Source organism: Sorghum bicolor, chromosome 9, assembly GCF_000003195.3.
Source record: "Sorghum bicolor cultivar BTx623 chromosome 9, Sorghum_bicolor_NCBIv3, whole genome shotgun sequence".
Lineage (NCBI taxonomy): Eukaryota > Viridiplantae > Streptophyta > Magnoliopsida > Poales > Poaceae > Sorghum > Sorghum bicolor.
The window spans coordinates 42385048-42399550 of record NC_012878.2 but is presented as its reverse complement, the minus strand read 5'-3'; the positions used below and the strand labels follow the sequence as shown (position 1 = coordinate 42399550).

The window sequence follows — 14503 nt, the reverse complement described above, 5'->3', positions numbered from 1 at the left end:
AAGAAGACTAAAAGAAGGGTCATAAAAATATAGGGCTGTTTGTCCTTCTATAAATCTAGCCACAAATTGTGAGTCTAAACTACCCAAGTCCTTGTTAGGAATGTCATTTGGACCTGTAACCGCTAACAGCGTGTGTGATACAGTACACGCTTGATTAGTATCACAAACGATTGTTTCAAGACATGATCCTCCAGATCTGTCATGATGAACATCCCATGTGCATAAGGACAAAAAATTATGCCTGGTTGGTTGCATGTATCCAGGCTTGTGCAGTGTAGTTTGATCATGTTTGTGCTCACAGCAGGCCCAATGCTGCATTAGCTAGTACGCCAGATTTGGTCCTATTAGACAATAAAGGTTTGCACAAGCTGATGCATACACAAAAAATGAAATGATCTTGTCCTCCTAGAACATGAATGTTATTAAGTGTATATCAAGGCCCATCCTATAGGCCCATATAGCCCATGAAGCTCTCTCTCTATATTGTTATCTCCACTATGCTGAAGCCAGCAATGGAAAGAGTCTGCTCTGTTGAGTTTTGTAATTAAGGACCTTGAAGAATACAGAAGATAATGTAAGATAATCTGCTGCCTACTTGATCATTTGACTGCAGAAGGAGTGGCAATCGGTCAGCTCCTGCTGCCTTTCCTAGTGACTGTAGACGTATGGTGATAGGCCACTACTTCATATACTAGATTGTACAAGTAGTTGTATGGCTATAGGCCACTAGTGGTAGTGGCTGATCTCAGCCACATAGGAGTAGTTGGGGTAACCTCACTGTTGGAATATAAGTGAATTGCCCACCTCTCCCCATCAGCTTAAGCTTTTGAGTTGAACTGGTTGGTGCAAGCAACTCAATATGGTATCAAAGCCAGAGGTCTCGAGTTCGAATCCTGGTTAGCGCAATTAAATAAAAATAATTGCTGCTCGCTCCTATTCCACGTCTAAGGCCTGAGGGAGCCTCCACGTGAGGGGGAGTGTTGGAATATAAGTGAATTGCCCACCTCTCCCCATCAGCTTAAGCTTTTGGGTTGAACTGGTTGGTGCATGCAACTCAATACTCACCCCTGTACTATTAGTTGGTAGAAGACTTGTATATACACTAGGCAAAGGCCATGAAGCAAAGCAGTTCAGTTGCTGCACTTCAGAAGTGTGCTGTGCTGTGTTGTGCATCTTCTTCTACCTCTAACCAAGTGTGAGTGTGTGAGTGTGCTGGAGAGCTAATCACTCATCTGTGCAGGGGGATTCTGTGCTAACAGATAAGTCCTCCATTAGTGGAGACGACCATATAGAGAGAGAACCTCATGGGCCATATGGACCTATAGAATGGGTCTTGATATACACTTAACAAATGTGACTATATGCAACAAAATGTAAACAGCCAAACACTATTTTATCAAATGTGGCTTGCCTGTCCAGAACAACCAAACACCAAGACACTGCATACGTGCTGCATAAGGTCTAATTGTCAAGGGCGCTATGATCTAGGGTAGCTGGCCCTCGACTACGCAACTCGTAGTCTCGGTCCGTTGTCTTCTCCGGCGGGAATAGCCCAGCCGCAGGCTTGTCTTCTCCGGCTGGTTGCCCAGACCGTAGGCTTAAGAGGGACACGAGATGAGTAGATTGATAATTCTTTCTTAATCCCCTGTTCTCCTAATACAGGCAACTATATATGGCCACTGGCCCAAACAAACTGCAGAAACAAATCCCCTAGATTTAGGAACTACTAACAGAAATCTACTCGTCTTCGGCTTCGCCTGTTGTACGCCGTGCGGACTCCGCGTCGCGCCTGATGTCGCGCGCCCTGCGTCTGATGTAGCGACGCCCGACCATGACATCTCTCCCCCCCTCGAGGAGCAGCTCGTCCTCGAGCTGAAATCCTGGATACTTGGCGCGGAAATCTCCCACATCTTCCCACGTAGCATTGGCAGCCGATTGACCCTTCCAGTGAATGAGCACCTGCTGCACGCCGCGAGCCAGACGCGCACGCACCGCCCGCTCCGGCTCAGGGACAACGGCGCCGTGTAGCAGCGTGGGCAGGGGGGCGCGGCGTCAGGGGGCACACCGTGGAACTTCTTCAGTAAGCCGACGTGAAAAACATCGTGTATGCGGGCGCGCGGAGGCAGAGCGAGGCGGACGGCGACGTCGTTGATCAACTCGGTGACGCGGTAGGGGCCGAAGAAACGCTGCTTGAGTTTGCCGGTGACCGCCTGAGGTAGGGACGACGCCGCGCGCTGACGCAGGCGGAGAAGAACCCAGTCGCCAACGTTGTAGACCACCTGTCGATGTGCCTTGTCGTAGTGGAGTTTCTGTAGGGCTTGAGCTTGTTCCAGACGGTAGCGCACGTCCGCCAAGAACGCGTCGCGCTCCTCCATGGTCTTGGCAACTGCTGCCACCCGAGTCTCTCCAGGTTCATAAGACCGGATGCTCGGCGGGTCGCGACCATACACGACGCGGAACGGCGTATCTTTTAACGACGATTGATACGCCGTGTTGAAGACATACTCTGCCCACGGAAGCCACCGGAGCCACTGTCGAGGACGATCGCCTGTTAAACATCGGAGGTACATGATGATGACGCGATTTGCCGCCTCCGACTGGCCATCGGACTGTGGGTGGAAGGCCGTCGTCATCTGCAGCTTGGTGCCCACCAGGCGCATGAGTTCGCGCCAGAATGTCGACGTGAAGACAGGGTCGCGGTCGGACACCAACGACTGCGGCACGCCGTGGAGACGCACGATGTCGGCGAAGAAGGCTTGCGCGACGGACTCGGCGGAGTACGGATGCGCCAACGGAATGAAGTGCGCGTACTTGCTGAACCTGTCCACCACTGTGAGAATGACGGTCTTGCCACGCACCCGCGGCAACGCCTCGACGAAGTCCAGCGCGACATCCGTCCAGACGCCCTGCGGCACTGGTAATGGCAACAGCAGGTGCCGTCGACGAGGGTCCATGGCGCCCCACGAGAGCCTCCTGCGATCTCCTTGCGCAGGGCGATCAGACCGGGGTCGGCGTCGTGCCCTCCTCCGTCGTGTCGCGGCGAGACAGCGCGTCTGCCACCGCGTTGGCCTTCCCGGGCTTGTACTCGACCTCGAAGTCGAACCCCAGCAGCTTGCCCACCCAATGGTGCTGCGGGATGGTCGCGAGCCGTTGATCCAACAGGTACTTAAGGCTGTAGTGATCGGTCTTGACGACGAAGCGACGGCCCCACAAGTACGGCCGCCAATGCCGCACGGCGTGAACGAGCCCAATGAGCTCGCGTTCGTAAGCCGCCAGAGCGCGATGCCGTGGAGCCACCTGCCTGCTGAAAAAAGCCACTGGATGCCCTTCTTGAACAAGAACAGCACCAAACCCGTGAGAGGAGGCATCACATTCAACGACAAATAGCTTGGTGAAGTCCGGCATGGCGAGGATGGGAGCGGAGGTCACCGCAGCCTTGAGAGCGTCGAACGCCGCTGCCGCCTCAGGTCCCCAGGAGAATCCCTCCTTCTTGGTGAGCGCCGTTAGTGGTGCTGCCACGCCGCCGTAGTTGTGCACGAACCGCCTGTAATAGCCAGCCAATCCGAGGAAGCCCCGGACCGCACGCGCTGAGCGAGGTACCGGCCAGGCAAGGACCGCCTGGACCTTGGACGCGTCCATGGCGACGCCGTCGGCGGAGATGGTGTGGCCGAGGTAGGAGACGGCCGTGACGCCTAACGCACACTTGGAGCGTTTGAGAAAGAGGCGATGTTGTCGTAGCTCGGCGAGGACGGCGCGCAGGTGTCGCAAGTGGTCCGCCCATGAGTGACTATAAATCAAAATATCATCAAAGAAAACGAGCACAAAACGGCGGAGGAACGGGCGGAGCACATCATTCATCAGAGACTGAAATGTGGCCGGAGCGTTGCACAGTCCAAACGGCATCACCAGGAACTCATATAGGCCGTCATGAGTGCGAAACGCCGTCTTGTGGATGTCCTCTGGATGCATGCGCACCTGGTGGTACCCCGAGCGGAGATCTAGCTTGGTGAAGAATTTGGCGCCATGGAGTTCATCGAGGAGCTCCTCCACAACGGGAATCGGGTAGGCATCCTTGACGGTGATGGCGTTCAGCGCGCGATAGTCCACGCAGAAACGCCACGAGCCATCCTGTTTCTTGACGAGAAGCACCGGGGATGAAAACGCCGACTCGCTACGGCGCACGGTGCCCTGCTCGATCATGGCGGCGCACTGCCGTTCGAGCTCATCCTTGTGCGCCGCCGGGTATCGGTAGGGACGCACAGCCACGGGAGCCGCGCCCGGCTTGAGGACGATGCGATGCGCACGGCCCCGCGGCGGTGGCAGCCCCCTGGGCTCGTCGAACACGTCGGTGAAGGAGTGGAGCAGCCCATCGAGGAGGGGCTCGCTTGCTGACGCGAGCTGTAGAACGGGCTCGGTGTGCGACGCCTCGCTAGACCAGCGGACCAGGCGGCCGTTCTGGGTGAACGTCACGACCCGCTCGGTGACGTCCCAGGCAATGGGGCTCCCGAGCTGCGCCATCCACTGCGTGCCCAAAACGATGTCGTATCCGGCGAGGGGCATGACGTATAAGTCGACGTGGAACGCCATGCCCTCGATGGATAGCGGTGCGCGGCGAATGACGCCCGGGCAGGCGACCTTTTCTCCGTTGGCCACCGTCGCGGTGAGCCGTGGGCGAGGCTGGACATCAAGGCCCGTGCGCCGCGCCGCCGCCTCCCCGATGAAATTGTGGGATGAGCCGTTGTCCACCAGGGCGACGAACGTCGCAGCCCCCAGCAGCACCCGCAGCAAGATGGAGCCGCCCACGGGAACGCCGGCCACAGCATGGAGTGAAAACACCGGGGCCTCCGTCTCCGGTGGTTCGGCGGAGTCGTCTTCGTCATCCTCCTCCGCAACACTGTCCACAAAGAACAGGCGCTTGCATACCTTATTGTGGCCGCGGGTGAACTTCTCGTCGCAGTTGAAGCATAAGCCGAGACGGCGGCGTTCCTCCTGTTCCGACTGGTTGAGGCGGCGCACCGGACGCCCTTCGATGGCTGGGGCCACCGTTGTGGGTTTGGGCGCTGAGGCCTGGGGTGGGGCCGTCCGCGAGCCGGACGCAGGAAGAGCCGGCCGCGCGGTCGCCTTGGCCGGGAACAGGTACGGTTCCATGAGTTCGAACTGCCGGGCTAGACTCATGGCGGCCGCCAGGTTAGGTGGGTTCTGCTGCTGCACTTGGAGGCTGAGCGGCAGCAGCAAACCCCCCGTGAAGAGCTGCACCAGTTGCGCCTCCTCTAATCGCCCCGCGCGTGGAATCAGGGCCTGGAAGCGGTCTTGGTAATCTTCCACCGTCCCCGTGCGGCGACACGACGAGAGCTCGAAGAAGGGGACGGAGCGCAGCGGTGGCCCGAAACGGAGGTTGAGCAGTTCCTTGAATCGCTCCCACGTCGGCGTGCCCTCGGTTTCCTGGACGTGGACGTACCAGATGGAGGCGCCGTCCTGGAGATTGTAGGAGGCCATCCAAGTACGCTCCGCCGGCATGACCCGCTGTTGAATGAAGAACGATTCGCACTTGTTGATGAAGGTGAGCGGATCGGACTTGCCGTCGTAGCGCGGAAATTCCGGCCGCCAGTGTTTGGGCGGGCGGTCTTGGTGGTGCTCACCGTCGGGGTCCTTGCTGGACGATCCCGACGACTTGTCGCCGGCCAGGGCCGTGATCGCCTGCGTGTTAGCCTCGATGGCCTTCGTAGTGGCCTCGAAGGACGCTTGGAGGGCGGCCAGGGTTTTGGCGAGGGCGTCCAGGGTAGCTTGGAGGTTGGCGTCTCCCATGGGTGCTGTATGCGATGACGCGGAGGGAGGCGATGACGGCGCAGCGGCGGCGGAGGTGGTGGCGGCTGCTGGTGGTGGGGTTGATGACGCAGCGGTGCTGGAAGAGGCAGAGGATCGAGAGGATCTTGATACCAGGTTGTCAAGGGCGCTATGATCTAGGGTAGCTGGCCCTCGACTACGCAACTCGTAGTCTCGGTCCGTTGTCTTCTCCGGCGGGAATAGCCCAGCCGCAGGCTTGTCTTCTCCGGCTGGTTGCCCAGACCGTAGGCTTAAGAGGGACACGAGATGAGTAGATTGATAATTCTTTCTTAATCCCCTGTTCTCCTAATACAGGCAACTATATATGGCCACTGGCCCAAACAAACTGCAGAAACAAATCCCCTAGATTTAGGAACTACTAACAGAAATCTACTCGTCTTCGGCTTCGCCTGTTGTACGCCGTGCGGACTCCGCGTCGCGCCTGATGTCGCGGGCCCTGCGTCTGATGTAGCGACGCCCGACCATGACACTAATGCAGGCTAAGGCTAATGTAAGCAAACAATCAGACCCTATAGCGACTGAGGTCATATGCACAAATAACCTAACACTGGATGCAATTAGCAGCAAGAAAGCATCAAGAACTACACAAACCAAAAGAGATAGTAAAAGTAGAAAAACAGTAACTCAGTACTAAACAAATACTCAGTTCCTTTTCTCACAGAAGACAGACAGTGGCTACTATGTTCCAGATGTTCAGTACATTTTCACGTTCTCAAAAATTAGTTGAGTAACAATAATACCAGATGGGGAAGTAGGAACTTTAGCAAAATGAAATTACCTACAGAGAATGAATCAAATTCCCAAAAAAAAAATAGAACTGAGATGTGCAATACTGAAATACAACACTTTGAATAACACTCCCCTAAAGTTCACTTACATCCAAGATTATTAAATAAACCCACCTAACAACTGTATACATACACATCCAACATACTTAAGTTAATACCTTTGATATTGCAGGATCCATTGTTCCCCTATGAGATGCTGCCAAACCAAGTAACAAACCAAGTGTTGTTATATCATGCTCCTGCACTCAGACAATTAATCAAATCATACAAAATATACATATGCTCACTGAACAATAGGGTAAATTTCACAAAACTACAGGTTTAAGAAGATGCATCACAGACTATAAGTTTAGCATGTCAATCACAGAACTACGGATTTGGTATGCAAAGTATCTCAAAACTACATATTTAATCCAATAATGTGTCATAAAACTGTAGATTTGGACAAGTGAAATATGTAGTTTTGTGATACATTGCATACTGAATCTGTAGATTTGTGATAGTATGGCACGCTAGATTTGTAGCTTTCTCATATAAATTCTTAATTCCGTACTTTTGTGAAACTATGACATGTCAAATCTGTAGTCTTGTGATACAACTTCTTAATTATAGTTTTGTGACAACTTGGACCAGATAAGTTTTGCTAAATTTACTCAAAAAAAATGCAGAGGCACCCCGTGCCATTATTCTTCCATCAACCACATCTATCACCTCCATTGTAACCGTAAAACACAAGCCTACGACACAAACAACCAAAGAACAAGAATGTCACCTGTGAGAGGTATCGATATGCATCAGTCATAGTTAAGACTCTTAGATGCTCATGCAAGCCAAATGCTAGAAGCAAACCAGCATGAGTAAAATTTGGTTCAGAAGGTCTATTGTATTGTATCCAAGTTCTCAACATTTTCTCCTGCAAAAAAAGCATTATAATAAGCTCTACTTATAAAAAAACACGATAGCATAAAAAACATCTGCCGGAGTCAGTGAACTCTGAATTTTGCTACAGTGGCCTCTTATCTTGTGTATAACCTGAAAAGGGGCAAGCCTCAGGCCAGCAGCAACACCATTATGAAACTCAGCCCAAGATTTGAATTCTGAGACACTTCTACTACTTAGGTCAAGATTTACCTGTATAAAATGCAGTTAGGAAAAAGACATAAGTGAGAACTAGCAACCTATCATAAGGCATTGTTCCCTAAAGCTCAGAAATTCTACTTAATATCATAACAGTAGTGAGGTTTGCTATTCTACTTTCTACCCACATCTAATCATCTTTGAGAACTGAATTCCTAATATGAGCTAGCAGAACTAGTAAATCATTTTTAAGTACTGCTAACATGATACTATTCCCTCAAGTGACATGAATAGTGATGTTCTGAACAGGTGAACATAGCAAAAGAACCATGAAGAAAATGTAATTGAAACTAAAAAATAAAAGGATTACTGTGGCATTCTGCTGTGCAGGCAAACGACCAGCCAGCACAAGCTTTGGGAACACCAGAACCTGCAGCAAAGGGAAAAGGTAGTGAAACAGGAGGAAATGGCTGGTGCCTGGCTGCCTGCAATATTAAACATTGACAGAGACCAACATCAACCATCCAGGCTATCATGACATTTTGGTATGAACTCATACCTCTGTCAACAAAGTGTAAGTTGTAGCTAAAGTAAAAGCCCCACGCCCAAAAGGTAAAGCAGTTGTCCTTTGTGCAAAATTCCATAATTGTTGCTGAAAATGCATGGAAAAAATCAGTAACAAGGACAGTTCATAACCAGTGAAATCCAGATAAAGGTAATGAAAGAGATGCTCTGATTAAAATGATTGTTCCTCAGTAACTCATAGTAGTGATATATTTAAGAACATGAAAAAACTTAGCAAATGAGATGTTGAAAATAAGTGCACAGGAAAGTATCAAGAAGATCTAAGGCATTGGTGGTAGTACAGGAAGCAGGAAATAAGTACTTTGAAGCTCAGCTATGGGTTTTCTTTTTTCCCCTTAAACTACGCAGGAGAGTTGTGTCATTTCATTAAGAAGAAGAACAAAAAGATACAAAAGGGAGGGAAGTAAGAAGCCTCCTCCCAGCCCCCCCCCCCCCCACCTCTACTCCCAGTCCCCAGCGGATACTAGGAAATAAACTAGGGAAACACGACACGACCAGCAGCCTGAAAAGACAAAGGACCTATGAATCCTAGGCCAAAGACCAAGGACCTATGGCTTTGTTTGTGCTTACCAACTAATAGATTAATATCTGCAATTATGAGCAAATAAGAAAGAAATAATAATACCTGATGTAGGTCTTGATCCGACACGCTAGGATTAGTAGGTGTTTGTATAGCCACTGGCCTTGCTGAGCATAAGAGGCGTCTAACCTAATCAAAAGAATATGACCAGTGTTAGCCTAAACGTTTAAACGGATTAAACAGTCACCTATCATTTAGATATTTATTCAGGCTAAACGATCATTTAAATGGAGCAAACTGTAATTAAACGGGATGAACGGCTGATTAAACAGACACGACAAACCACTGTGTAGTGTTACATGACGTGTAAACAAGCTAAATGGCCATGTAGGCGAACAATGAATATAACAGAATTTTAAGCAGCCATATATGGAATGAAATAAGGTACAGCAGACTGTTGGCCCTCGATCTCCCTACACAGGTGAGCAATCAGCTCACCAACACACACACACACACGGCTAGAGGTAGAAGAAGGGGGGTGAGAACAGAGCACATGAGCACAGCACTTGCACAAGTCTGAAACTCTGAATGTGCAGCACCCTGAACTGAATTTTTCATTGCTGTGGGTAGAGTATATATACAACTCTTGTACCAACTATAAGGTATACACAAGAGTATGGCTGCTTTCAGCCTCAACTACTCCTAAATGGCTGAGGTAAGCCATTTCTACTAGTGGCCTATTGCCATTCTTGTACAAACTAGTACATGAAGTAGTAGTAGCCTATTGCCATACTTCTAATAGTACAATACAAGGACAGCAAGAGCTGACCAATGGTCTAACCCCTGCTGCAGCAAAACAAAGAGGGAGAGCAGCAGATTATCTCACACAGACTAATGTGATTTACACAAGCCAGAGTGTTCCTACAACAACAACAAAGCCTTTTAGTCCCAAGCAAGTTGGGGTAGGCTAGAGTTGAAACCCAACATGAGCCCCTAGTCACGGTTCAGGTACATCGATGGCTGCTTTCCAAGCACTCCTATCTAAACAAAGATCTCTAGGTATATTCCAACTCTTTAAATCTCTTTTTATTGCCTCCCCCCATGTCAGCTTCGGTCTTCCTCTACCTCTCCTCACATTGATATCTAGTCTTAGGACTCCACAATGCACTGGTGCCTCAGAAGGTCTCCTTTGGACATGGCCAAACCACCTCAACCTATGTTGAACAAGCTTTTCTTCGATTGGTGTACCCCTAGACGGCCACGTATATCATCGTTCCGAACTCGATCCATCCTTGTCTGACCACAAATCCAACGCAACATACGCATTTCCGCGACACTTAGTTGTTGGACATGACGTCTTTTTGTAGGCCAACATTCTACTCCATACAACATAGCGGGTCTAATCGTCGTTCTATAAAACTTGCCTTTAAGCTTTTGCGGTACCCTCTTGTCACAGAGAATGCAAGATGCTTGGCGCCACTTCATCCACCCCGCTTTGATCCTATGGCAAATGTCTGCATCAATATCTCCATCCTTTTGTAGCATTGATCCTAGATAACGAAAAGTATCTTTCTTAAGCACCACTTGACCTTCCAAACTCACCTCTTCCTCCTCATGTGTAGCGTTGCCAAAGTCGCATCTCATGTGTATTTGTTATGTGTTAGACAACTGTAATTCCTTGATTAGGCTAACCCTAGGAGGGTAGCAATAGTAGAGCATACATGGGCCTCATGGGCCTAGCCACATGGGCCAATACTCAAACCTATACTCCAACACCTCCCCCCCCCCAGTCTGAACTACCGGCGCAGCGGAGTTTGCAGATTGGACACGAAAAGAAGAACAACACACAACACACGAGCCCCCCACAGACGCAACTAGCCACTGGTGATGTTGAGGCTAGAGCGGAACTCGGTGAAGGTCGAGGACGGGAGACCCTTGGTGAAGATGTCGGCAAACTGGGAGGTGGTTGGGACGTGTAGAACCCGAACATCGCCGATGGCAACCCGATCCCGGACGAAGTATAGATCAATCTCCACATGCTTGGTCCTCTGGTGCTGGACCGGGTTCGTGGAGAGGTACACCGCACTGACGTTGTCGCAGTAGACCAGCGCGCTCCGAGAGAGAGGGCTACGGAGCTCGGCGAGAAGCTGCCGGAGCCAGAAAGCCTCAGCCACGCCGTTAGCAACAGCGCGGTACTCCGCTTCGGCACTGGAGCGGGGGACAACCAGCTAGCGCTTGGATGACCACGACACCAGGATGCCGCCTAGGAAGACAGCGTAGCCAGAGGTGGAAAGGCGAGTGTCCGGACACCCGGCCCAGTCGACGTCAGTGTAGACGACGAGCTCGGTGGAGGACCGACGGTGGAGTAGGCTGAAGTCGACCGTGTCGCGGAGGTAGCGAAGGATCCACTTGAGAGCAGTGAGGTGTGGCTCCTGGGGATCATGCATATGTAGACATATCTGCTGAACTGCATAGGTGATGTCGGGTCGGATGAAGGTGAGGTACTAAAGTGCACCGGCAAAACTCTGATATGTAGTGGGATCGATCACTGGGGTGCCCCCAGTCTCTGACAGCTTGCCCTGTGTGTCAACCGGAGTGGAGCAGGGCTTGCAGTCAGTCATCCCAGCTCGCTCCAGAATATCAAGAGTGTATTGCCCGTTGGTGAAGGAATAATCCAGCAGGATGAGGCTCAACAGTGACCCCGAGGAAGTGATGTAGTGCACCCAGATCCTTCATAGCAAACTCCTGCTGAAGAGAGGCGATGATCCGCCGAATGAGTGACTCACTAGAGGTTGTGAGGACAATGTCATCAACATAGAGCATCAGGTATGCAGTCTCAGTGCCACGGTGATAGATGAACAAAGAGGTATCTAACTTGGCTTCCACAAACCCCAGAGTCAGTAGGAAGGCAGCAAACCGATGGTTCCACGCCCGAGGGGCCTGCTTGAGGCCGTAGAGAGACTTGTTGAGCCGACACACCATGTCGGGACGAGAAGAGTCAACAAACCCCGCCGGTTGGCTACAGTAGACAGTGAGAACGCCATGCAGGAAGGCATTCTTGATCTTGACATCCAGCTGATGCACGGGCCACCTGCGAGTGAGAGCTAGCGAGAAGACCGTGCGGACGGTAGCCGGCTTGACCACTGGCTGAAAGTCTCGTCGTAGTCGACCCCGGGGCGCTGAGTGAAGCCCCGGAGAACCCAGTGAGCCTTGTACCGCTCAAGAGTGCCGTCAGCCCGGCGCTTGTGAGTCCAGATCCACTTGCCTGTGACGATGTTGGAGCCCGGCGAACGTGGTACCAGATCCCACGTCTGGTTGGCGAGGAGGGCCGCATACTCCTCTTCCATCACTCGGCGCCAGTGAGGGTCCATCAAGGCCTCGCGAACGGAAGAGGGTACCAGGGAGACCTGCGAGTCCCCGGGCATCGCCGAAAGAGCCCAAGGCTGCAAGGTACCAGCCGCGTGTCGCATCACCATAGGGTGAACATGACGCGGGTGTCGGTGAAGAAGCGGTGGGTGGTACACCGGCGTCGCGACACGGGCAGCTGGGGCCTCGGGACGGTGTCGGTGTCGCTGGCGGGGAAGACGCTACCGGTGGCGTAGCTAACCCCAGCGAAGAGGGGGACACCGTGCCGGCGGAGGCAGCGGCGCCAGTCGGGCACGGCGCTTATATGCGCACCGGTTGGGCGAAGCGTGCCGGTGGGGCCAGAGTCGCCTGTCCGAGACCAACGTCGTGGGCATGTCGCTGGTAGACGCGCACTGGTTGGACGAAGCGTGCCGATGGGGTCGGAGTCGCCGGTCCGGGACCCAGTCGTTCGCAGGGGTTGGTCCGAAAGGTGGCCCCTCGAGACCCGGGCAGGGTAGAGGCGTAGCAGTACCTGCAGAAAACACCAGCAAAGGTGGCTCGACCACCGTGTCAGTGGGAAACATAGAGGAGAGGTCAAGCTCCGAGGTGGAAGCGAGAGTGGTGGTGGTGGAAAAGGGGAAGACAGACTCATCGAACACCACATGGCGAGATATGAGGACTCGACGAGAGGTAAGGTCGTAGCATCGGTACCCCTTTTGATCCGGAGAGTACCCAAGGAAGATACAGAGAGTCGAACGAGGAGCCAGTTTGTGAGGAGCGGTGATCGTGGTGTTCGGGTAACACGCACACCCAAGACTCGAAGGTGATCGTAGCGAGGAGGGGTACCGAAGAGAGCGTGCTGTGCAGTGGGAGCGGAAGGAAGGCGGTTAAGAAGGTAAGTAGAGGTGTGCAAGGCCTCAGCCCAGAAGCGAGCAGGAAGCGAGGCCTGAAGCAGAAGTGTGCGCACGGTGTCGTTGGTGGTGCGAATCATGCGCTCAGCCTTGCCGTTTTGAGAGGAGGTATACGAGCAAGACATGCACAACTAGACACCGTGAGAGAGAAAGAAGGCACGCGAGGTGGAGTTATCGAACTCCCGGCCATTGTCACACTGGACAGCCTTGACGGTGAGGCCGAACTGTGTGGACACCCAAGCGAAAAGGTGGATGAGCGTGGGGAAAGCATCAGACTTCACACGTAAAGGAAAAGTCCAGGAATAATGTGAATAATCATCAACCACCACAGGATAGTACTGACAGGAGATGTCCATAGGTCGCAATGTACAAGGTCAAAAACGTGGGCCGCATGAGAAGAACTATGAAAAGGAAGACGAACATGACGGCCCAGTTGGCACGCATGACACAACTGCTCATCGTGAGCCTGAGTACATGGAATATCGGAACTACGACTAAGTTGCATCAGGGCATCACGTCCAGGATGGCCGAGACGCTGGTGCCAAGTAGTGGAAGTAGTGGCGGCGAAGGCAGCTGACAAAACGGGCGAAGAAGGCGAGGCAGATGCCGGAAAGTGAAGAGTGTAAAGGGGCCCAGTGTTGTCACATCGGAGCAGAGAGCAGAGGACGTCGGGAAGCCAAATCCTTCACAGTAAGACCAGAAGAGTCAAACTCCACAGAACAGGAATTGTGCTGTAAAACGACGAATTGAAAGAAGGTTGTGAACCATAGAACGAGCAACAAGAACATCAGAAAGATAAAAGGAGCCATGAGGGCCGGCGGCACCCACAAAAGTAACAGGAAGACACGACCCATTGGCGACCACAATGGACGAAGGAAGAGAGGAAGACGGAGGGTGAACAGAAGAAAGTATACCAAGGTTAGGAGTGGTGTGGTAAGTGGCCCCAGAGTCGGCGACCCACTCCGGCTCAACAGGTGGTGTCAGGGCCATGGTGCTGAAAGAGTTAGCCAAGACCGCCTGGTCCCAACCGGCAGGCCCGGGCAAGGCCGCGGGTGGAGTAGCCCATGTGGACGCGGGGAACGAGGCCGCCCACGGGATCGCTGAGGGGAACCCCGGGGGAGCACCTGCGAGCATGGCCACCGGTGGGCGAGGCTCACCACCGAGAGCCTGGAACGACCACATGGAGGTGCGCCCTGACCATGGGTTGTAGGATGGCCAGGGTGCACCCCGTGGAGGTGTCGGCGCTGTGTTGCCCCCACGACCTGCACCACGGCCCCCGCCGCGGCGACAGCGGCCGCCACGCCCCCCCCCCCCCCCCTATAAAAAGACCCAGACGGGGGGGGAGACACCCAAAATGCATAATGGTTGTTCGGACTTACCGCACATTTGTTTGGCTTATTGGAAAGCTTTTTTCAGCAAATCTAAGTCCCCCG

The 14503-nt window shown here is 52.6% G+C and overlaps 1 protein-coding gene across 3 annotated transcripts in view; it reads right to left on the bottom strand.

Annotated features, from left to right (window-relative positions):
* LOC8061339 (anaphase-promoting complex subunit 1) overlaps positions 1-14503 on the bottom strand; it is a 61356-nt gene that overhangs the window by 36604 nt on the left and 10249 nt on the right. For all 3 annotated transcript variants that reach the window (XM_021447941.1, XM_021447942.1, XM_002439575.2), the window contains 6 exons: positions 8920-9003; positions 8269-8361; positions 8080-8139; positions 7665-7763; positions 7405-7545; positions 6791-6871 (listed from right to left, as the gene is read on the bottom strand). In XM_021447941.1, coding sequence (XP_021303616.1) covers positions 6791-6871; positions 7405-7545; positions 7665-7763; positions 8080-8139; positions 8269-8361; positions 8920-9003 — 558 coding nt within the window. The remainder of the gene's footprint in view (positions 1-6790; positions 6872-7404; positions 7546-7664; positions 7764-8079; positions 8140-8268; positions 8362-8919; positions 9004-14503) is intronic.